This window comes from Physcomitrium patens, chromosome 4 (assembly GCF_059467195.1).
Source record: "Physcomitrium patens ecotype Gransden chromosome 4, ASM5946719v1, whole genome shotgun sequence".
NCBI lineage: Eukaryota > Viridiplantae > Streptophyta > Bryopsida > Funariales > Funariaceae > Physcomitrium > Physcomitrium patens.
Genome location: NC_143413.1, coordinates 20628923 through 20651868, shown reverse-complemented (window position 1 = coordinate 20651868; position 22946 = coordinate 20628923). Strand labels below are relative to the sequence as shown.

The following is a 22946-nucleotide window of genomic DNA, read 5'->3' as shown; positions in this document are numbered from 1 at the left end:
CAAACACAACAAGGACATAATTTACAGCAATGTATTTGCTCCATGTGTTGTAAACGTTATGAGAGTAAAATTTATTCTTCAACTCAAATTATAAGATGACCTCAATTATGGATTTCTTGTAATTGATGGTATAAAGTGAGATAAGCAAATAAAAAGAATAAAAAAAATAAAAATCACAAAAAAAGTGAAAAGAATATATTCAAGCAATTACAGACTCTAAAACTTAGTTATAATATGTTTATTGGATTTTTATTGAATAAATAAAATCTAAAAAAAATAAATTTAATATAATAAATTTATTATATTTCTAATGACATAAAAAAAATATAAATTTAATTTATTTTTAATAAGTTAGGAAGATTTAAAATATCAAATAAATAATTAAAAAATTAAGTGAAATAATTTTTATCTCAAGGATAACTTGTTTATAGATTAAGAATTTAAGCCTCATCAAGCCTCATTTGTAGTATATATTATTATCCCAGAGTGGCTCTAAAGCCTTAGTTTTATCCTCCTATCTACATCTATGATGCTACAATTTATATGATATTTGTGCACCTTCTTTTATACAAGAATTATACTAGCTACTGGTTTTCTGAGCAAAACAACTTTTATTGTATTTTTGACTTCACCACGATGTTAAAAAACATCTAATTAGCTCAAAATCTTTTACAATCTTTAAATCTTGCTTCATTTCTTCATAATAGCTCCCAAAGTAGTAAAATTCAATTTTATCAAAGTCTTAAAAAAAATTCAAAAAATTCCTAAATAATTCTAAATAAATAAATTCTAAATTCTAAAAAAAATCGTAATATTTTTATAGTAATATCAATTTAAAGCTAAATTTTTTACCTTAGAATTTTTTATAAAAATAAAATCAATTTTAGCCAACTAAATTTATTATTTTTTATATAAATAACCAAAAAGATATGAAATTCTTTTTCATAACCTTCTAACTACTAACTTATATTTATAGGTTATTTTTTATTAGTAACATATTTAGATAAAAGATAAATTTAGATATTAATCATAGTAATTAAATAATTATATTTAATAATAATAAATTATTAAATCAATTAAGATAATTGCCTTCAAGACTTACTTAGACTCTATTCTTATAACTTTCTTTTAGTAAGACTTTTGTAACTTACAAATACTTCTAAATTCTAATGAATATTTAAATAATAAAAACTACTATTTAATATTAAAATTTCTATAATTAAATAATTTAAAATTATATTTTTTAATTAATCCACTAATAAAAATTTATTAGAGAGACTCAAAAAAGTTAAAGATACTTTAATTACAAATTAGCTAAACTATTTAAGATGCCATATAAATTCATGCTTCAAAAGAAATATAATTAGTAAGAAGAAAAAATCTTTTGGAAGTATTGATATTAATAATATACTAATTTCAAAATATGAGATTAGATTTGTTGGCAAAAGCTTTGAGCTCAAACTTATTTTTCTTAAATAGACTCAATGCCTAAGACATCATAATATCTTCAAAAAAGTTCAAGTTGAAATAACAATCTCTCAATAATGTTGCCAATAATTAACTTATTGAAATTAAACCTCAAAGCTCTACTAGTACTCTTTAAATCACTATAAATAGAATTAATAAGCGGCACATTGGTCTTATTAAAGATTTTTTCTTTCTTTAGTTGCTTTTTGCTTATGATATTTTTTCTACTTCACAAGATATTGCTATATAAGGTATTGATGCACAAAGTATTGCAAATAGTGATATGTTTAAGATTAAATATAATACTTGCAATACTTGGTTAATTTTTGTTTTATACCAATGTTCTCTTTTTAACTAAAAACCATGTAAAATTAATAATTATACAATGCCACTTTACTACTATTTGTATCTTGTGCTATTAGAATCATGCCAAATTTAACTTCATATTATTTCCAAAACTTTAGTATTGTCTTTGATTTCTTTAGTGGCATGATGTAAGATGAACACTGCTCAATTAATGTAGAAATGACCATAATATTACTCCAACATGGCTTCTTTTAAAAAAAAAAGATGCATAGAGGCACAAAAAAAAAAAAAAAAAAAAAAAAAAAAATCCTAAATAACATCAAAATTACTAGAACACCAAATTCCATATAAAGTTCAAATTGTATTTTTCTTTTGTCTGTTTTGTCCTCAAAAACCCTTGTAGGGATAATACTTCCTTAACCTTCTCTTCTAATTCGCAAGCAAGGTCATCATAAGAAGGAGTTGTCATCCATTTTAACTCCAATCCTCTGCAATCATCATAAGTATCAATTAGGCTCCACACAATAATAATCTTATTTAGGAAGTGTAGCCAACTTTTATTTAAGAAAATTAGAAAATTTTCTTATAAAAATCTCTTATTAAAATTGGCTTATTTTTTATCCATTAATTTATAAAAAATAAAAAAATAAATGATATATCTATATATATATATATATATATATATACATGTTATTACATTAATATATAAAAATATATTTATAGTTAATACATAAAAAAATATATTTATAGTTAATACCTAAAAAAATATAATAATTAATATGTAAAATATAATTAAAATATATTCTTATATATATTAATATCAAAAAATAAACTATAAATTGATATATATATATATATATATATATATATAGATATATATTAAAAATATTATATATTTATATATTTATTTATTTCTTTTATGACACAATATTTTTTAAATAAAAAATATCATATCTCACCATTATAATTTATATGTAAAAATTTAAATTTTATAAAAAATACGATTAATTATAATTTTAGAAATATAAAATTATATACAATTTATCTACTTATATTTTTATTATTTAATATATCATATATAATTTTATGCTCTCTAATTTTAATCTTGGGATAATAAATCCTTGATATTATTTTTTTAAAACGAATAAAATTTTAAAATACATGCATTGTAAAATACAAATTTTTATATATTATATAAAACTTCAAATAAATCAGTGTCAATAAGAATTCAAATTTTTAAAAATAAGTATACGTTAAAATTAAAAATTCAAGAAGAGAAATTAAATAAATTCATGATTTTTTACTTAAAATTTTAAATTACATTTTATTAGTTTAAAAACAAATCATGTATTAAATTTTTTTCTCATGTAGAAAAATAAATAAATAAAAATGGACCTACTCAAATCTTAAATTGGTCCACTTACATTGTTCCATGAACATATTTTTTTATCTCTTACGTTAAGAAATTCTTTGAAGATGATTACAAGTTGTGAAGTATATCTCAATTGCAAAATCAATAAAGGAATCCAATCCACAATTGGTTTACACTTCAAATAAATCCAATTGATTGATTGATTGATATTAGTATAGATCTATCAATGGGTGTTAGTAAAGATCTATAAATTTGTGTTGGTATTAATCTATGAATTGGTATTGGTGTTAACCTATAAATTGGTGTTGGTGTTAATCTATCAATTGGTGTTGGTATAGTTCCATTGATGGGTGTTGGTGTCAATCTATCAATTGGTGTTTTTGTTGATACTTCAATTAGTATTGGCATTGGTGTAGATCCATTGTTTTTCACAAGTGAATTGTATACAAAATAAGATCAAATTAAGATTATTCTCTATGTGCAATAAAGTAACAAACTTTTGAATTTCATATGTTTGAATCTTCAAAAGTTTGTAGTAACATTGTCATACATCATTTTAAGATTTAGGTGAGTTGATTTATTATTATTAAAAGATAAAGATTATAATTATTTAAAAGGTATTTTTATTAAAATTTTATAATACAAAATATCTTGGAGTTGTTTAAAAAAAACAACACCAAAATATAGCTTTCATTTTCAACAAGTTGGATTGTCATTTTTGCATTAACATAGCTGAGCAAGTTAATACAAACGACAAAAGACCTCTTAGTATTCATCGTCCAACCAATGGACAGCATACCATCAACTTTACGAAGGGCTTGATCAGGAGCTGGGGCACTGAGAATAACACATTTTGTGGGCAAATCAACAAAAAAAAAAACGGGAGGTTCGACGCACTGTTGCGCTAGGGCGGCCGTGTTGCCAAGGTCGTGAACCAGATCGAATCCGACACTCTCGTGCTCTTTGACCTGTAGCGAGTCAACGTGGACCATACTTCTCCCCTCGACGCTTTTTTTGTTTATTAAAATAATTGCGAGGACTGGTTTACAACCACTAAACGACTTGATACATGACATATTCCATCAGTTGCTCCCAAATTATTTTCTAGTGTGGGTCACACTCAGTACTCTGCCGCAGTCGGTATTTCCGTGCAACTGAGCGCGTGCTGTCCGACCAAGACCTTGGTGACAAGCGGCACCGCTTTATCGACAGAGGTGGTGGGGTTTGCAGATCCTTGGAGCTTATCCAATCAACAAGCTTTTGAAGTGTGAACATCTCACTGTACCACAACCTTTTGAAGTGTGAACATCGTTGGTCGAGGGTTTGGAGGTTGTAGACCATAGCTTATAGCTTTCTCGTTGCGCGTGACGGCTGTCGGGGCCAATCCGAGAAAATTCTGGCGCTTAGTGCAGACTCGCAGCGTGGGCTTCGGTGAATGTGGGGGCAGGGGTGGTTTCGACGTTGCTGGCGCAGATAGTTAATGGACTGGGAAGTTGCAGCTTCACGAGAATCGACCGTGTGTTCGGGCGTCAAACGGAGCTCACTGTGCATTTAATGCACATTGCCTTCAAAAGCATGCATTTCGTGTGTTTCAGGGAGGGTAGAGGGTTTCGAGATGGAATAGGAGATGTGAAGGAGCGAAGTCCCCACTTTCGATATGACATTAAGGTGTTGTGCGGAACACAGTATGCTGAGACACATCACTTCTGTTCACTCATAGTTGTTTCCGACACTTTCCTTTCCAACATGAGCGATTGTATCAAAGGATTAGTGTACACTGTGGGTCGCAAATCAGTTCCATTCGAGGCAAATTTAGTCACTCCCATTGTTTAACGGTCGGAAACTCCAAGGTTTGGTAAATATGCGTAGAAGACGAACACTGCAGAGATGGGTTGTCGCGGCTCTCACTCTCTTGACCTTGGTCGCTTGTTTGTCGGACGCCTTGACGCCAGACGGCTTAGCATTGCTAGAATTCAAGAACAACTTAATTGCATCGTCCGTTGAGTCTCTTGCTAATTGGAACGAGTCGGATGCATCCCCGTGTACCTGGAACGGCATCAACTGCACGTCAACTGGTTACGTGCAGAACATCAGCTTGACGAAATTTGGACTTGAGGGCTCAATTTCGCCGAGTTTGGGGAAGCTGAAATTCATGGAAAAGCTGGACCTCTCCGGAAATTTATTGTTTGGCAGTATTCCTACAGAGCTTGGTAATTGCAGTGCGCTCATCACTCTTCATCTCTATAATAACAAGAACCTTTCCGGACCGATTCCATCCGAATTAGGCAATCTTCAGGCCTTGACCGAGGTATTACTAACAAACAACAAACTCAATGGAACCATACCCCGAGCCTTTGCAGCACTCCCGAAGTTGGAAACATTCGACGTCGGCGAGAATCGTCTCACCGGTGAGGTACCTATCGAAATTTACGAGAATGAAAACCTAGCAATGTTCTACGTCAATGACAACCTCCTCCACGGGAATATTACCGCAGGTATGGCCAATACTCTTTTGGCATTTATGGCACTCAAGCCAATTTTAAGGTTTGGAACAATTTGCTACGCCCGAGACAACCGACAACTCATGAATCATCTTGTCTTCGTGTACAGGTTTGGAAGCGCTGTCCAAGTTGCCCAATATAGGAGATATATGGATGCACAATAACAATTTTAGCGGCTCCCTGCCGGCGTCATTGGGTAATGCTACCACTATCACATCCCTCCTCGTCCACAACCAGAGCGGTAAGGCATTCGGAGGTACGATTCCTCCCGAGATTGGTAAGCTGAAAAACCTCAACACTCTGGATCTCCGGAACAGCAATTTCACAGGCATCATTCCCCCCCAGCTCGGCAACTTGACTTCATTACAGAAGATGTACCTGCACACAAACTACCTCACTGGCGGTATCCCTCGAGAATTTGGTCGGCTTCAAAACATGCATGATCTGCAGTTGTACGACAACCAGCTAGAAGGGCCACTCCCGGCGGAGCTCGGAGATTGCTCTATGCTCCAGAATGTTTATTTGTTTCTGAATCGTCTGAACGGTTCTATCCCTTCGTCAGTAGGTAAACTGGCTCGACTTAAAATATTTGATGTTCACAACAACACCCTGTCTGGGCCTCTCCCGGTGGATTTGTTTGACTGCACATCACTAACGAATCTTTCTTTACAATACAACATGTTCTCCGGCAATATTCCGCCCGAGATAGGGATGTTGAAGAATTTGAGTTCGCTACGGCTGAATTCCAACAACTTCTCGGGCGATCTTCCGGAGGAAATTGTGAATCTGACGAAATTGGAGGAGCTTGCGCTCTGCGTGAATCGTCTTACGGGACGTATTCCGGACGGGATCTCCAACATTACAACCCTACAACATATATACCTGTATGACAATTTCATGTCGGGGCCACTTCCTCCTGACCTCGGACTGTACAACTTGATAACGCTCGACATTCGCAACAACTCGTTCACCGGGCCGTTGCCCGAGGGACTGTGCCGTGCGGGAAATTTGTCCTTCGTGGATGTACACCTGAACAAGTTTGAAGGCCCCATTCCGAAATCCCTCTCCACCTGCCAATCCCTAGTTCGGTTCCGCGCTTCGGATAACCGGTTCACGGGAATTCCTGATGGGTTCGGAATGAACTCGAAATTGTCCTACTTATCCCTTTCGAGAAACCGCCTCGTAGGTCCACTACCGAAGAACCTTGGATCCAATAGCAGCCTCATCAACTTAGAACTTAGTGACAATGCCCTAACGGGAGATCTGGGTTCGTCTTTGGCATTCTCCGAGCTATCGCAGCTTCAACTCCTAGACTTGTCAAGGAACAATTTCAGGGGTGAGATACCAGCGACAGTGGCAAGCTGCATTAAGCTCTTCCATTTGGACTTGAGCTTCAATTCTCTTAGTGGAGTTCTCCCTGTTGCACTTGCAAAAGTAAAAACAGTTAAGAACTTATTTCTCCAGGGCAACAATTTCACAGGGATTGCCGAACCAGACATATACGGCTTCAGCAGCTTACAGAGGCTCAACCTTGCGCAGAATCCTTGGAACGGGCCGATTCCACTAGAATTGGGTGCCATTTCGGAGCTCAGGGGATTGAACTTGAGCTACGGCGGGTTCTCAGGATCCATCCCCTCAGACCTCGGTAGGCTAAGCCAGCTTGAGAGTCTCGATCTGTCACATAACGACCTCACGGGGGAAGTGCCGAACGTGCTTGGAAAGATCGCTTCCCTCTCTCACGTGAACATCTCATACAACCGCCTCACAGGCCCATTGCCGTCTGCTTGGAGAAACCTCTTAGGTCAAGACCCTGGAGCATTTGCAGGCAACCCAGGGCTGTGTCTCAACTCCACTGCCAACAATCTATGCGTGAACACAACCCCCACAAGCACAGGAAAAAAGATACATACAGGGGAAATTGTGGCCATAGCTTTCGGCGTTGCCGTGGCATTGGTCCTGGTTGTAATGTTCTTGTGGTGGTGGTGGTGGTGGCGGCCTGCTAGAAAATCCATGGAACCATTGGAGCGCGACATCGACATCATTAGCTTTCCAGGGTTCGTAATCACATTCGAAGAGATTATGGCAGCAACAGCAGACCTAAGTGATAGTTGCGTAATTGGAAGAGGCGGCCATGGAGTCGTTTACAAAGCGAGGTTGGCGTCAGGTACGTCCATCGTGGTGAAGAAGATCGACTCTCTAGATAAATCTGGTATTGTTGGTAAGAGTTTCTCGAGAGAAATAGAGACGGTCGGAAACGCGAAGCATCGAAACCTCGTAAAGTTGCTCGGCTTCTGCAGATGGAAAGAGGCAGGGCTGCTCCTATATGATTATGTTGGTAATGGGGACCTCCACGCAGCGTTGTATAACAAGGAGTTAGGGATAACCTTGCCCTGGAAAGCAAGGCTTCGGATTGCAGAGGGGGTAGCAAACGGATTGGCGTATCTTCACCACGACTACAACCCCGCGATAGTGCATCGAGACATAAAGGCCAGCAACGTGCTCCTCGACGATGATTTAGAACCTCATATCTCGGATTTTGGCATCGCAAAGGTGCTGGACATGCAGCCAAAGAGCGATGGCGCGACCTCGACATTACATGTCACGGGAACATATGGTTACATCGCTCCAGAGGCAGGGTATGGGGCAAAGCCGACAACGAAGTTGGATGTATACTCCTACGGTGTGCTATTGCTTGAGCTCTTGACGAGTAAGCAAGCAGTGGATCCAACTTTCGGTGAAGACCTGCACATTACGAGATGGGTGAGATTGCAGATGCTGCAAAATGAAGAAAGGGTGGCAGAATCTGTACTAGACTCATGGCTTCTCAGTACATCAAGCATGACAGAAAGAACACATATGCTCCACGGACTAAGGCTTGCTTTGCTTTGCACCATGGACAACCCATCTGAACGTCCTACAATGGCAGATGTGGTCGGAATTTTACGTAGACTACCTAGAGCAACAGAGGAAGTGTGAGAGTATCGGTTATCCCTTTAGGAATATTTCGCATTAAACTACGCGAAATTCCCTGTGTCTCCCAGTTCCAAACTCTAATACTTACAATCCCCAATTTTTTTCCGATTTCAAATGTAATTGCAGTGATCAAGGAGCTGAGTAAACTTACGCTCTATACTCATCACCGTCAAAATTCGTACACGATGTGTACGTATAATGGTGCTTATTTTACATATTAACGCCAGTTCCCACCAGAGGACTGTCATGTATGTCACAAACAATAGCAAAAACTAAGAGATATACACCTCAAGCCTTGATAACATCATTTGTACACATGTACGGCATGTGGTATTGCACAAATCTCCAAATATACTTACATCAGAAATAATAAATATACATTTGATTGACCACACCAATTTCTTCCATCTCATTTTTCCTTTAATGATTTATTTTACAAATAATTCAATTTCTTTCAAAAAGTATTCCTTATACAATAATGAGTCATTGGTATATTATTCACAACATCACATTTGTCAATAATACTTTGTGCACCTCACATTATATATATTTTACTTTGTCACCTTGCAAAAACATCCATACTTCATATTCTACTCATTATTAAGGAATAAGTGAAATTCTTCAGAAATTTCTTAAAAGATGGCAAAATTTATAGACTTCTATGCCATTGAGCAATCTTGATTGTTCTACGTCTATTTTTGTAGGCATGGATATACAGACATTTCTTCTTCCATTAAAACTCGTAACAAATCATTGCCCTTGCTCATAATGCTACACACTCATGTACATCCCATAACAAAGTGATTACTTCTGCATTTCACCTCCACCCTCCCTTGCATCCACTCTATACATCTACACCATATACAATTTTTAAAATCACATACCCTTTCTTACACATAAACTTCTGTCCTAGCTTCCTGTATTGCATTCTCCCTTCATATATCAATAGCACAAAATAGGTTTGAAAGCCGTTATCCACAATCACACATCCACAACCATCAACACTACAACTCCTTCCACTTACATTCACTTACCTATAATCCAGCTCCACACCACTACCACTATCCATACAATGACAATCACAAGAACTATCATGCTAACACCTAGTATTTCATTCTTTGTCACCTCATAATGTCATAAGCCAGACAGACGCATCTCAATATGGATCATACAAAGGTACTGATCCCAGACTTGTATGTAAAGAAGCTTCCATTTCTAGCAGCCCCTCCTCATATTACAATATCGTGTATGGAACAATGTCAATATTCAAGGCAACATGGATGAGCCAGATCTCCTTTGGAAAAACCTCCACTCTATATCTTGTACTATTTTTCATATAAGAAAATCACCTATTAAAGTATCAATGAGTTCAAAACCTTTTATATCTACAACACTGATTGGAAGATCAATATATTTGCGATGGTGTTCTACCAAGGTTTAGTCAACTGAGTCTTCAAGTTTTCTAAAGGTCTTGTCCTTAGGTATACAATGATTTGGATTGCAAATCCTAAAAATGCCACTAGCGCCAAATAACCTACATAATTTCATACACTCCACTACATCAGTCTTTGTTTCTCTCTCTCTCTCTCTCTCTCTCTCTCTTTGATTTCCACCCTACAACTTGGACCCTCTATCAAAATTGTCTCATCTCTCTTTACATCTCTACCCTCACCATACTCTACTTCCACTATCGTTTTTGATTTCCTTCAACTTTAGCTCCTCTAGATTTGTGCCCTTTAAAAATTCTATAAGATGAAATATGTCCTAAGATACTCTCTCTTTCTAGGATCAAACTCTTTGTTCCTTTGCAATTCTACAAAATCAACTATAATAAATTCCATTGTCATGATTATCAATAGTGTATCTCATAATATTGAGTTGTCTAAATATATTACCTACCCTCTTAGAGTCACGGCCCACTTTTGTATTGATACCCAATTATCGTATCTAAGAGCCTTTGGAATCAATACTTCAGGTTATTTATAAAAATCTAAAACATTTCAATGTTTCCCTCTCCAATCCTATCTTATATGGCATTGACACTCAATCAAAAATAGAGGATAAATATTCTTGATGGTCATCTTATTGAGTCTTCAATAATTAATATATATCTACAATGATCCATCTTTTTTCTTTATAAATAAGATAAGAGCTCTTTCAAGGGATTTTGAATGGTTTATAAAATTCTTAATTAGGTTCTCTTCAATATACTCCTTGAGTTTAGCCAATATATTTTGTGATAAATTGTTAATTGGTCCAAATAGTAGTTGAGCTCCTTCTTAGAGATTAATTGAGCAATCATAGAGGTAATGTTCCAAAAAAGTATCCACATTTTTCTTTTCAAAGACATCTTGATAATTTATGATATTAGCTTAGAATGCCACTTGAAGTCTTTTTACTATTAGAAATAGGTGAGGCATAAATAATATAAGATGATTATTTTTTTGTAGCATGAAAGAAAGCTCTTGCACTTACAAATACAGGTTTGGTTGTACTAGACTTATAACTTTCTATTTAGTTAACAACACTCTTAGTTATACTCTCAAAAAAGTCAAAACTACAAGAAATCCAATCTATTCTAGGATTATATTTTTTTAGTCATAATAAACCTAAAATGACTAGATTAGAAAGAGATTTAATTATATGAAATATTATAAAGCTACTATGACTATTAGTTGTTACTTCTATAAGAAAGATTTCATGAGTAATTTTTATAGAAGACAAAAGACCACCATCTATAACTTTTATATGAAAAAATTTAATTTTCTTCACTAAAGATATGCTATGTTTTTTAACAAATTTTTTATCTAAGAAACAAGCCGAGGCTCTTGAATCTAGCAAGATAGAATTCATGAAGTTTAGGTCCTAAACTAACATCTATTATAAAACAAGGAGGAGATATTAAAAAAAGAATAAGACCTTCATTAGGTATTGTACAAGGTTCCATTTCTACAATTCTTAATGTATTTGGACAAACTTATTTTTTGACATACTACCTTTTGAAATAGCCATATTTCTCATTTTGTAGTTGTGTTGCTTCTTTCGACAATGTTGAGCACTGTGCTTAAGTTCTCCATAATATGAAGACAATCCTTCTTGATGATAACAAATCTTTTTTTGCTCAATAAGAATTTTGAAATGTATTGCATCAATTTATATATCTTCTACTTCCAAATATATGTATTGAAAAGATATTGATATTTCCATTGAATTTTAAAAATATTGAGGTTCAATTGTACGACTTTCAAATTGAAATTCAAAAAGTTGATTGTTACATTTCACATCAAAATCAATTATTTGATTCAATGTTTGAATATCAAATTGAGCATCAATTTCTTTACTTCAAATTATAATTTGTAGGAAAATTAGCTAATCAATGCAATATCATCTTACTTGATATTAGTTATAAAAATTTTAAATTATAAGATATATAATCTTACAGATTGATAACCTTATTACAAAATACAAATCTTCTTGGTTGCAATAAAAATTCCATCATATTTTTCATACATAGATCAAAACTCTGCCAAAAAGACCTCTAAGGTATCAAATATTAGATGTTGTCGTTTGAAAAAATAAAATAAAAACCATGATAATGTTGAAATTGAAAGTAATGTTCTAATAAACTTGACTTAAGATTCTTTAGTTGGATAGTATTGGAGGTTGAAGTTTGATCACTAATTGTACTTATTTGATGAATCTTTGAAACTTTGATCTTGTACCATCAAACTTTGTGGACAAGGCAATTCTTGATTCTCTAATACTAAAAAAATATTCTAATATAAGAAAAGTAGTATGATTTGGTACAAATATTGAAGCATCTCTAATCATCTTTATATCTTCAATTTCTATCAATTCTATTGCTTCTTGTGGTAGTATATTGAGTTCATGCATTGCAAGTATTAACTCCCTCAATTGCTCTCACATTTGTGCCATTGCTCTCTTCATTATAATAATCTCAGCCATGATAATACTAGAAAAAAGAAGATGTTTAATATCACTCAAGACAAATAGAAGAGAAGATTTGAAAAAAAAACAAAATACTAAGAATAATATCAATTTGAAGATGATAATCTATAATTTTTAATATGTTTATGTCTTATCAAAGAAAAGGAATAATCTACTCTTAATTAAAAAAGACAAATCTTTACTATTATAAGTGTATCCTTGTCAATCTATCAAGGACAAAAACTTGAAAAAAACAAAAAAATAAGTAAATTTTTTTTCAAAGAAAGATGACAAAATAGAAATAAAAAAGTATATATATTAAAAAGAAACTATAATAGCTATTACCAAAAGACAAGAAAACTAGAGATCCCTAAAATTTGACTAAAAGCAAGCAAAGAATTGAGAAGAGTGAAAAAGACTTCATTCTTGTTACTATATATTATCTAACTAAGAACTACGTGGCAACGTTCTATAGGACCTCCAATACATGTCCAATTTGCATGACATATGTTTTAGCTTGCAAGACAAGTTTCCTATTTGTACGCCACATGATTAGCTTGTGCCACAAGCTATCAATATGTAGTACATGTAGCTAACTGGTTGGCCAAATGTTCAATCTATCAATCACCTATAGTCATGTGTAAAGCTAAAACCCTATCAATATAGCTTGTAGGAAGCTTCTCTATAAGATATTATCAAATTAATTTACTTTTATTTACATCTATTTATTCATATTATCTAAGTAATTATGAGAATAAATATATATGTCTGTGACACAATTATTCATACATGCTAATATGTCTAATATCTTTGGTGGCTATTTTATTTCATTTCATAAGACATGTATTAGCCTTAAAATTCACTTCATAATCTTGATGTATCATTTTGCTAACAAAAAAAAAAAAAAATTGGCTAATCCTTCAATATGCAAGATGTCATGTACATACTTTGAATGTTGTTTGAAAACTAAAAAGAATTCTTATTATTTTCTTTGATGGCAAGTTTGGTATCCATGTCTAAATAGATTTTAGGGCCTTGTGGTAGATTTTTGTGACTTCAAAATTAACTTTGATTTCCTATCATGTGTTAAAAAGTACTAAAATTGATGTACCATTCTTTGTCACTTATAATAACAAATAATATAGCAATAAAAACAAACTCATTTTTCTTTAAATCTTTCATGTCTATTGTAATAGCCGGCTCTTTATAAAAAGTCTTCTTTTAACTTTTTTGACTTCTTATCTTTCTCTTTGGTCTAACATACTTTCTCATAGTAACCTTTCTTGCCACAATAGCTATATTTGGTATCATTTTTGTGATTATGTAAATACCTTGTATGAATATAAGTATGAAAATGTAACTTTGGTTTTTTTTTCATAGCCAAAGCCATCTTAGAGATTGATTCCACACTCTTCTTATAAGACTCTTATTGCAATAATTGAGCCGTGATTATAGTTAATATTAACTTGATAGAAGGTTGTGCTTCTAACAATGCCAACAAAGTATTGTATGACTTTAGAAGAATCCTTAATAATGCCATGACAAAATGTGTGTCCAAAACTTTCTTTTCAATTAAGAAAAAATTACTAAGCCATCTCTCTTAATTTACCTATGTGTGTTACAATGTTATTACCTTCATTTATTTGTACAAGCTAGAATTTAAAACTTAAGAACAATATACTTGAGATATTTTTAACATTGTATATTTCTTTTAGACTCTGTTATGTAGCCTTTGTGCTTATTTCTTTCCTTATTATCATGAACTTAGAACCAAAAGGATTTTGACAAATTACAAATAGTACTCGCTTCTCTCCATCTTCCCATTTCTCTAACTTTGCTAGATCTATAGGCAATGCAATCAATTTCTTGTATTTTCTACATCCAACCTTCTACAATCTCTTATCAATTATAATAGATCTAATCTTCTCCTTCCAAAGGTGGTAGTTGTCTCCAATAATATATCTCTACAATACAAAATTCTATTACCATGATGCAAGGAATATGCTAAAGATAGATAAAGTATTAGGATTTAGAAAAAAATATTGGAAGGGTGTAACAATGGAGTTAATGTGAGGCATATCATCCTCCTACACAATCTTTTACATGAGTATTTGTAGAAGTTCTGAATTTTCTCAAAAAAACCAAAACCAGGTTGAATAAGTATATTATGCTATCACCAGTACTCTGAATTTTAAGTCTAAACTTGCAAAATTAAGAAAGATATTGCAATTTTGAAAAGGAGATGATACATGGGATTCTAAACCCTTCCAAAATTTCTTAAGACCTTGGACTTTTCTGCATCCTTAGCCAATTTGAAAATTCCTCGACAAGATTTCATGGCCACATGTTACACAAAACTTCCAAGTGTCTTTGCCCAACATATACTCTCACACATGAAAATGATATTCTGCCACTTCTTTCTCTCTGTTCATGTTCTTGACATTCAGTTTTCTTTAGAAAAAAAAGTTTGTTAGAATAGGTGAATACTTTTTTTTCCCTCACAATCAATGCATAACTAACTCCAGTTGTACCAATGTTATTCCATCACATTTCTTCCATCGCTCGTCTCATCCTACCGAATATATTGTTACACATGTTTCTCTTTCTTTCACAAACATTTCTCTTATACAACAATTAATATCATTCGTATGATATTGTTGTTATCACATTTGCCAATAATACTTTGTGCACCTCACATTATATATATTTTGCTTTCTCACCTTGCAAAAACATCCATACTTCATATTCTATTCATTATCGAGGAATAAGTGAAATTCTATAGAAATTTCTTAAAGGATGGCAAGATTTATACACTTCCATGCCACTCAGCAATCTTGATTGTTCTACGTCTATTTCTGTAGGCATGGGTATACAGACATTTCTTCTTCCATTAAAACTCGTAACAAATCATCGCCCCTGCTCATGATGCTACACACTCATGTACATCCCATAACGAAGCGATTACTTCCGCATTTCACCTCCACCCTCCCTCGCATCCACTCTACACTTCTGCACCATACACAGTTCCCAAAAACACATGCCCTTTCCTGCACATAATCTTCTGTCCTGGCTTCCTGTGCTGCATTCTCCCTTCATATACCAACAGCACAAAATAGGTTTGAAAGCCGTTACCCACAATTATACATCCACAACCATCAACGCCGCTATCACTCAAAAAAATCATCGTCCCTGCTCATGATGCTTCACACCCATGTACATCGCAAAACGAAGTCAAAACTTCCGCATTTTCACCTTCTCCCTCCCTCGCATCCACTCTACATTTCTGCGCCATACATAGTTTCCAACATCACATGCCCGTTCCTGCACATGATCTTCTGTCCCGACTTCCTATGCTGCTCTCTCCCTTCATATACCAACAGCACAAAATACGTTCAACGCCCGTTACCCGCAACCACACATCCACAACCATCAACACCACAACTCCTTCCACCTACATTCACTTCCCTGCAATCCATCTCCACACCACCCCTACCATCCACACAATGACAATCACAAGGACTATCATGCTAACACCCAGCATCTCATTCCCCATCACCTCGTGGTGCCACAAGCCAGACAGACGCATCTCAACATAGGTCGTACAAAGGTGCTGCTCCCAGTCTTGTGTGCAGAGAAGCCCCCGTTTCTAGCAGCCCCTCCTCATATTACAATGTCGTGCATGCAACAGCCCCAGCATCCGAGGCAGCATGGACAAGCCAGATCTCCTCTGGAAAAACCCCCACTCCATACCCTGCACTACTGTTCGCATGACTTCACCGCCTACTGAAATGTCGACGAGTTCAAAACCTTCCCCATCTACAGCACCGATCGGGGGATCAATATGTTCGCGATGGTGTTGTGCCATGGGTCAGCCAAGTGGGTCTTCAAGTTCTCCAGAGGTCCCGTCCCTGGGTATGCGATGGCCTGGATCGCGAACCCCAAGAATGCCACTAGCGCCAGACGACCTGCACAATTCCACACACTCCACCGCGTTAGTCTCCCTCTCCCTCCGATCCCCACCCTGCTGTCCGGACCCTCTGTCAATATCGCCTCATCCCCCTCCACATCCCTGCCCTCACCACACCCCACTCCCGCTTACCGTTCTTGATCTCCTTCAGCTTCAGCTCCTCCAGGTTCGCGCCCTTCGAGAACCCCATAGGATCAAACGCGCCCCCGGGGTACTTCCTCTTCTCGGGATCCGACTCCCCGTTCCTCTGCGACTCCGCGAATGCGATCGCGATGAACTCCACTGCCAGGATCACCGGCAGCGTGCCCCACGGTACCGGGTTGCCCAGGTACGTTGCCTGTCCTCCTGGGGTCGCGGCCCACTTCTGCGCCGACACCCAATTGCCGTATCCGAGAGCCTCCGGAATCAACACTCCGGGCTGCACACGCCAACCCAAAACATCTCAGTATGCCCCGCTCCAACCCCACCCCACATCTCCAAACACATTCCCTCCCCCTCACGAACACCCACTCCCGCAGCCCTGGACTGCGCTCCTCCCATACCCCCGATCCTTCATTCCCCACTACTCACCACTGCAAGCATGGCCCACCGGGCGTGGATGAGCTCCGACTCCTTGAACCTCTCCAGATTCTCCGGCACCTCTCCCAATCCCAACGGATCGAACCCGAAGTCTCTGCATATCATTCCACACTTCTCGTCAGATTCCGCCTCTTACCGACACACCACATTTGCATCACACATTGCCACTATCACCAGTCCCGCTTTACCCCGTTGCCTGCCCAAGCTTGATCTTTCCCATCGGGAATGCAGGGACACTACGCATTCCTACCCCTCGCATCCTACGTCGACCGCCTCCGACGCCAAACAGTTCATCGTATCCATCGTCCCCACTCTCCATCTGTACACCTCGCCTCTCCACGACCCACCTTCACATGAAAATAACCCTAATTCTAACCCGTCACCCCAGCAGCGCCAAGTCCGCCCACACCAACTACCCACCCCTCATTGTCCCCATTCCGCACACTCATGTACAACCGCTACACACACCATCATCCTCCCAACCACGCCGGCAACCTGCATGCTCGCGGTACTCGTCTGATCCCCAGGGCACCATCACAACCCCATCACACAATGCCACGGCCCCACCCACGCTCTCTACATTCCACTACCGCCACTGCAAACACTTGCTCACGTACCCCGGGGCGGATCCGTCCAGGTACGAAGGCCGGGGGTTGCCGGGCAGCCACTCAGCCATGCACACACGGCTGCCGTTGCTGCACCCCAGCATGGACACGGAGCTGCATCCGCTGAAGAAGCCCGACTTCTGAGCGGCGGCGACGCCAGTCACCAACCGGGTCGCCTGGGCAGCAGCGGTAGCCATTGCGGATGCCATTCGTCCCCCTCCAAAGCTCCAATGCCGACACCGTCCAACGCTTCCGCCGATGCAAACCACACTGTCAAGTGTTACCTGAGCTCAGCTCCGCTGCACTTCCAACGCCATCAGACAACTCCATATTATCCCCATGGGTGGTGCACAGATGGGATAAGGAGCTCGGGAATCAGGCGGCGTCGCTCCCATTGGTCGCCCCGGGATTGAAGCTGCGTCGCGTTGCGTTGCCGTTCCACAACAAGGGCGATCGCTCACCTCCATGCTGCGTTCCCATTGCTCGTTCGGCGCTCTCTCGGCATCCATTCCCCTCTCACGATTGGAGGACCCGTCTGTCCTGTCCATCCGCGAGGTTTCTCATCCGTTCGGGTTTTCGGTGTCGGCCTCGGGCAATCCCCTTAATCCCAGAGCCGTGCAGAATGAGCCCCTGGACTCTCAACCTCAGCCTACCTTCCATACTGTATGAGGTAGACAACCCATTTCCAATAAGTTAAGCATTGCAGTGTATATCCAGTACGTGTAAAAATGGTGGAAAAACACTCCGTCAGAGGGAAATAGAAATCAGAAGTATCCTAATTGTTTTCACACAATTTGGTCCATAAATGGAATTTATATAAATGTTTTAGCTGTAAATTCATTTTGACATATAAGTCAGCTTAATTTTGATCGGTGTGTTGTGGTGACATGATTATATGGTGAAAAATAAAAATATGGGTGTTATTGTAGAGGAGTCTAGAACAAATATTTAGTAAAAAAAACAACAATAAATTATAAAAGGTAGTAAAATGTTTAGTCTTCATGCTGCCTTTTGTAGAAGGGACTTCTATTTACTTTGTAGAGGCATAAAAGAGCCAAATCAAAGTAATTTTGATAAAAAAATTGATATAGGTATATTTAAGAGAGAATTAACAATAGATTAAAGCAAAACTTACCTCAAATTATCAGAAATTGATACCCAGAGAAGACCAATTGTTAACCTAGGTCTATATCAAACCCTAAGGAACAAAACCACACACCTTTGGCGATTCAAGGGTTCTTTTGCTATTCAAAGAGTAAGATTTGAGAGCAAACTAGTATCAAGGATTTGAATCTTGAAGAAAGAAATCCTCAATATACTCTTATGTCACTCAAAAAAAACTAGAAAGTCATTCAAAGTTAATAATATACTTAATAGGTTTAGATTTTGAAAAATAAAAATATGATTAAAGTAGGGATTTTTAAAGTTAATAATATACTTAGTAGGTTTAGATTTTAAAAAATAAAAACATGATTACAAATTCGAAGATTTTGTGAATTTTGTAGCGTACTAATAGGTGAAATTGAGTCAACTTATTGTTAAGCTTATTGTTGTACTTGTTGTGAATGTGTGTAAAATATTTGAGGTCAATCAAGCAATTAGATTGAAGCATATGGGAGTTTTGTAGGTTATGGTCTTAAATGGTTGATATTTACAATGAGTGAGAGACTTTGTGATTTGGTAATATCTACCAATTTAATTGAAGTAAAAATTGGTGAGAGCAATTTAGACTTAAATATCTACACACAATCCAAATTTCAGAAAAAAATGGATAATTTAGCAAGGAAAAACCTTTATTGAAAGATAAACTTCTAAGTTGGAGAAAGAATGTAGCCAACAATTGAAAGGATTTGGGATCTTTTCTTGTAATTGGTGTATGCAATCTTCTTCACAATTTTTATACTTTTTGTATACTTCATTGTTACAAGGTATACAAATTTTGAGTCAAAATCAATGGTTTAATTATTAGTTATTAATTTTTTAATCTACTATAGAATTGTTAAGGATTATTTAAGATTTAAAGATTGATTAAAAATTGATTAAGATTGATTTAGGATCTAAAATTTAGTTATGTTATTTTTAGATTTGATTAGAATTTAGGATTTGTCTAAAATTTGATTAAGATTTAAGATTTCGTTTGAATTTGATTAGAATTTAGAATTTTATTTGGATTTGATTAGAGATTGATTAGGATTTGATAAAGATTTGATATTGGTTTCATTAGAATTTTATTAGGATTTGACTTAAGATTTGATTAAAATTTATTAGAATTTTAATTAGGATTTAATTTAGGTTTAATCCAAGATTTTGTTTAAATTTTAGTTAAGATTGGTTTAGGATTTTATTAAGATTTACTAAATATTACATTAGAATTTTATTAGAATTCAATTAAGATATCTATTTTTGATGTTTTTTTATGATTTTGATGTTATGTATATTTTATTAAGATTAATTTATTATTTCTTTATGCTTCTTTTTTAAATTCTTGAGACTTCTTTTGGATTTAATTAAAGATTGATTAGCATTGATATAATTTAATTGAAATTTATTTAAGATTTTATTAGAGTTATTAAAATTATCTTGTTGCAAGTTCTATTTTTTCTTCCACAGTCAAGTGTTGAGTGCATTCTCAAGTAGACTTCATGTAATACAACATTGGTGATCGATTCCAAAACTAAAAATCCAACTTTTATAAAACCATGATGTATAGCATGTAATTATGCTATCATATTTTACCTAATTTTGTGTTATTTATGGATGTAAATGTATAGATGAAACAATGAAAATTCAAACATCCAATTGCAAGTAATCCACCATGTTTGAATTGGATTTTTTTCCACCATTCTTATTTATTCTTGCATATCTCCAAACAATATTTCACACATCTTTTATTTTTCAATTTGTTCCAATAAGTCTCTGATTTGCCAATACATAATCAATTTTTATATATGTACAATTTCAATAATCCAAAAATTCAATATCAAGTTTGATTTCATTAATAGGACTATAATAAAGAGTTCAAAGTTGTAAGAAGCCTTCAACTATGCCATCTAGTCTTATAAGTTGAAGGTACTCTCAGAAGAGGAGAAGTTGTGGTATATTATTAATCTCACCATCAGATCCATATTTGAATCAATATCTTTTAATACCGACCATGTGTGAGCTAAAAATCCTCCCTACCTACTTTAAGAGAAAAAATAACTATACAACAAGTTTGAAAGATAACAAAGACTAATTGTGTGATTATTTTAATGGATAGTTAATTAATTAAGTGGTTGTAGTTCCAACTCTCTAAATAATACCTTCTAAGCAATGGTTATTATTTGAAGTAACTTAAAACAAGTGATAAAAAATAAAATAAGAAAAGAAAAAAAATGAAATATAAATAACAAAATAAAAGTAGCCGAATGAAAAAAAGAGAGAATAAGTAGCTGGATAGAATAGTGTAACTAGATGAAAATAGTACAATTGGATGAAAATAGTATTATTAGATAAAAATAGTAGTACCAAATGTAATAGAACTATTAGATAAAAATAGCATAATTGAATAAAAATAGCATAATTGGATAAAATAATATTATTGAATGGAAAATAATACTATTGAACAGAAACAATACAAAGCAGCAACAACAAACCTCTAGCATGCAACAATAGCATCAAAAAAATCTCTTAACTTCAAACCATTATATCTTTTCCATTTCAACTCCAAATTTCATGATTCTTTCATCCAACCTTATTGATTTTTCTCTTTCCTACATAATAAAATATCTAACCAAAAATAAAATTCTAATAATAGTGAGTTCCAAGAAAACTAGCAAAAGCATAAAATAAGTAATTTATAACATAAATTTGTAACAATAAAAATACCACAACTCTTTGGTGTCTCAATAGGCCACCTTTACTAAAGACTCAAACCAAAGGTAGAAGAAAGAAAGATAAAGAATATGGCTTTGAGAGGGCCTTATATACCCAAGCCCTCAAGCCTTTTATTAACAATTATCTTGCCAATAACTTACAAGTAACAACTAATTTGGAAGCCTTTCTATTAATTAATCCATACAAGTGGTATAATTTGCATGTCACTTCTATTAACCCATATGTTCAGCACCATTAGTCATTAAGAGGTGAATGTACACCACCCATGATCTCCAACCAATGCCATCTGTGGAAAAAACTAATAATTGGTGTCTACTTACCACAATGTGATGATAAATCTTTATGGATATCAATCAATATATAGGTTTTACTTCCTTATAACTTAATCAACCAAAAACTTATGTAAAACAACTTATTAACTTTTGAAAGGAATTAGTTAATAGCTGACTTGATTTTTTTGTTGTGGAAATAATAGTTGAAAGATAGAATAGCTCTCCATCTTCTTCTTTCACCATCTTTTGTGGCTTCAAGAGTAGAATAATTATTTATCTTCTTCCTTTACCATTTCTTAAGGCTTTAAAAGATGGAATAACTTTCCATTCTTTTTTTACTATACTCCTACTATAATTAATTCTATCTTTTCTAATAACCTCTATTTTTTTTAAATTAACAAATAATTAATATTATACCTTATCAAAACACCAAAAATTACCTAAATAAGATTTTGGTGCATAATTTATGGCTTATATTATATAAGAATGTACTCAATTATAATAGATTCAATTGCAACTCTTTTTATGTCTATCACTATTAATACAATTGTACTTTCAATTGAAGACTTGCATTTCAAAGCTACTAGGATCATTGTACTTCTGATAAAAGATTGAATTATTCCTCATATCATAAATCTTTCAAATCCTACATAAATTTGGATCAAACTTAAGAATCTATATTAGTGAAGTTTTATAAATTATAGGCTATCTTTCAAATAATACTTCTACAATCTACAAAAGGATTAAAAAGATGATCATTGAAGAACATTTAAGAACCATCAATGATATCATTAGATAACTTGCTAAAATAGAGGTTATCATCTCAAACAAAGAAACAATTAACATAGTACTTACAAGTCTTTCTATTAGCCAAAAGGTCTTTAAAAAAATGACCTTAAGAAGAGAAAATACATTTTTTTTAATAAATTCAAAAACTTTCTTTGATAAGAAGATGAAATATAATTTAAAAATAAAGTACAAGAAGACACCAAAGATGCTTTGGTGGCACATCATGAAGCTTTATATACATTAAAGTTCAATTATATCAATACTTATGGATGATTCAATAATCAACCAAAA

At 34.9% G+C, this 22946-nt stretch overlaps 2 protein-coding genes across 2 annotated transcripts; one reads left to right on the top strand and one right to left on the bottom strand.

The window, feature by feature from the left end:
- The first annotated feature begins 4736 nt into the window (after positions 1-4736).
- On the top strand, positions 4737-8727 carry LOC112281927 (uncharacterized). Its single transcript, XM_024518965.3, has 2 exons — positions 4737-5640; positions 5756-8727. The coding sequence occupies exons 1-2, from the start codon at positions 5007-5009 to the stop codon at positions 8620-8622; spliced, it is 3501 nt and encodes a 1166-aa protein (XP_024374733.1). The 5' UTR covers positions 4737-5006; the 3' UTR covers positions 8623-8727.
- Positions 8728-16160: 7433 nt separating this feature from the next.
- LOC112281928 (chlorophyll a-b binding protein 6, chloroplastic) lies at positions 16161-18011 on the bottom strand. The gene is made up of 4 exons (XM_024518967.3): positions 17731-18011; positions 17105-17207; positions 16667-16952; positions 16161-16532 (listed from the first exon to the last, which is right to left on the bottom strand). Exons 1-4 carry the CDS (start codon positions 17925-17927, stop codon positions 16384-16386), a joined length of 735 nt encoding a protein of 244 aa, XP_024374735.1. The 5' UTR covers positions 17928-18011; the 3' UTR covers positions 16161-16383.
- Positions 18012-22946: the final 4935 nt, after the last annotated feature.

Bases quoted from the DNA above. Each gene is read 5' to 3' on its own strand.
- LOC112281927 (XM_024518965.3), top strand. From the start codon at position 5,007: ATGCGTAGAAGACGAACACTGCAGAGATGGGTTGTCGCGGCTCTCACT. The intron at 5,641-5,755 runs GTATGGCCAATA...CTTCGTGTACAG, and splicing joins CCACGGGAATATTACCGCAG to GTTTGGAAGCGCTGTCCAAG.
- LOC112281928 (XM_024518967.3), bottom strand. From the start codon at position 17,927: ATGGCATCCGCAATGGCTACCGCTGCTGCCCAGGCGACCCGGTTGGTG. The intron at 16,953-17,104 runs GTGAGTAGTGGG...TGGCGTGTGCAG, and splicing joins GGTGGGCCATGCTTGCAGTG to CCCGGAGTGTTGATTCCGGA. The intron at 16,533-16,666 runs GTAAGCGGGAGT...GGAATTGTGCAG, and splicing joins GCTGAAGGAGATCAAGAACG to GTCGTCTGGCGCTAGTGGCA.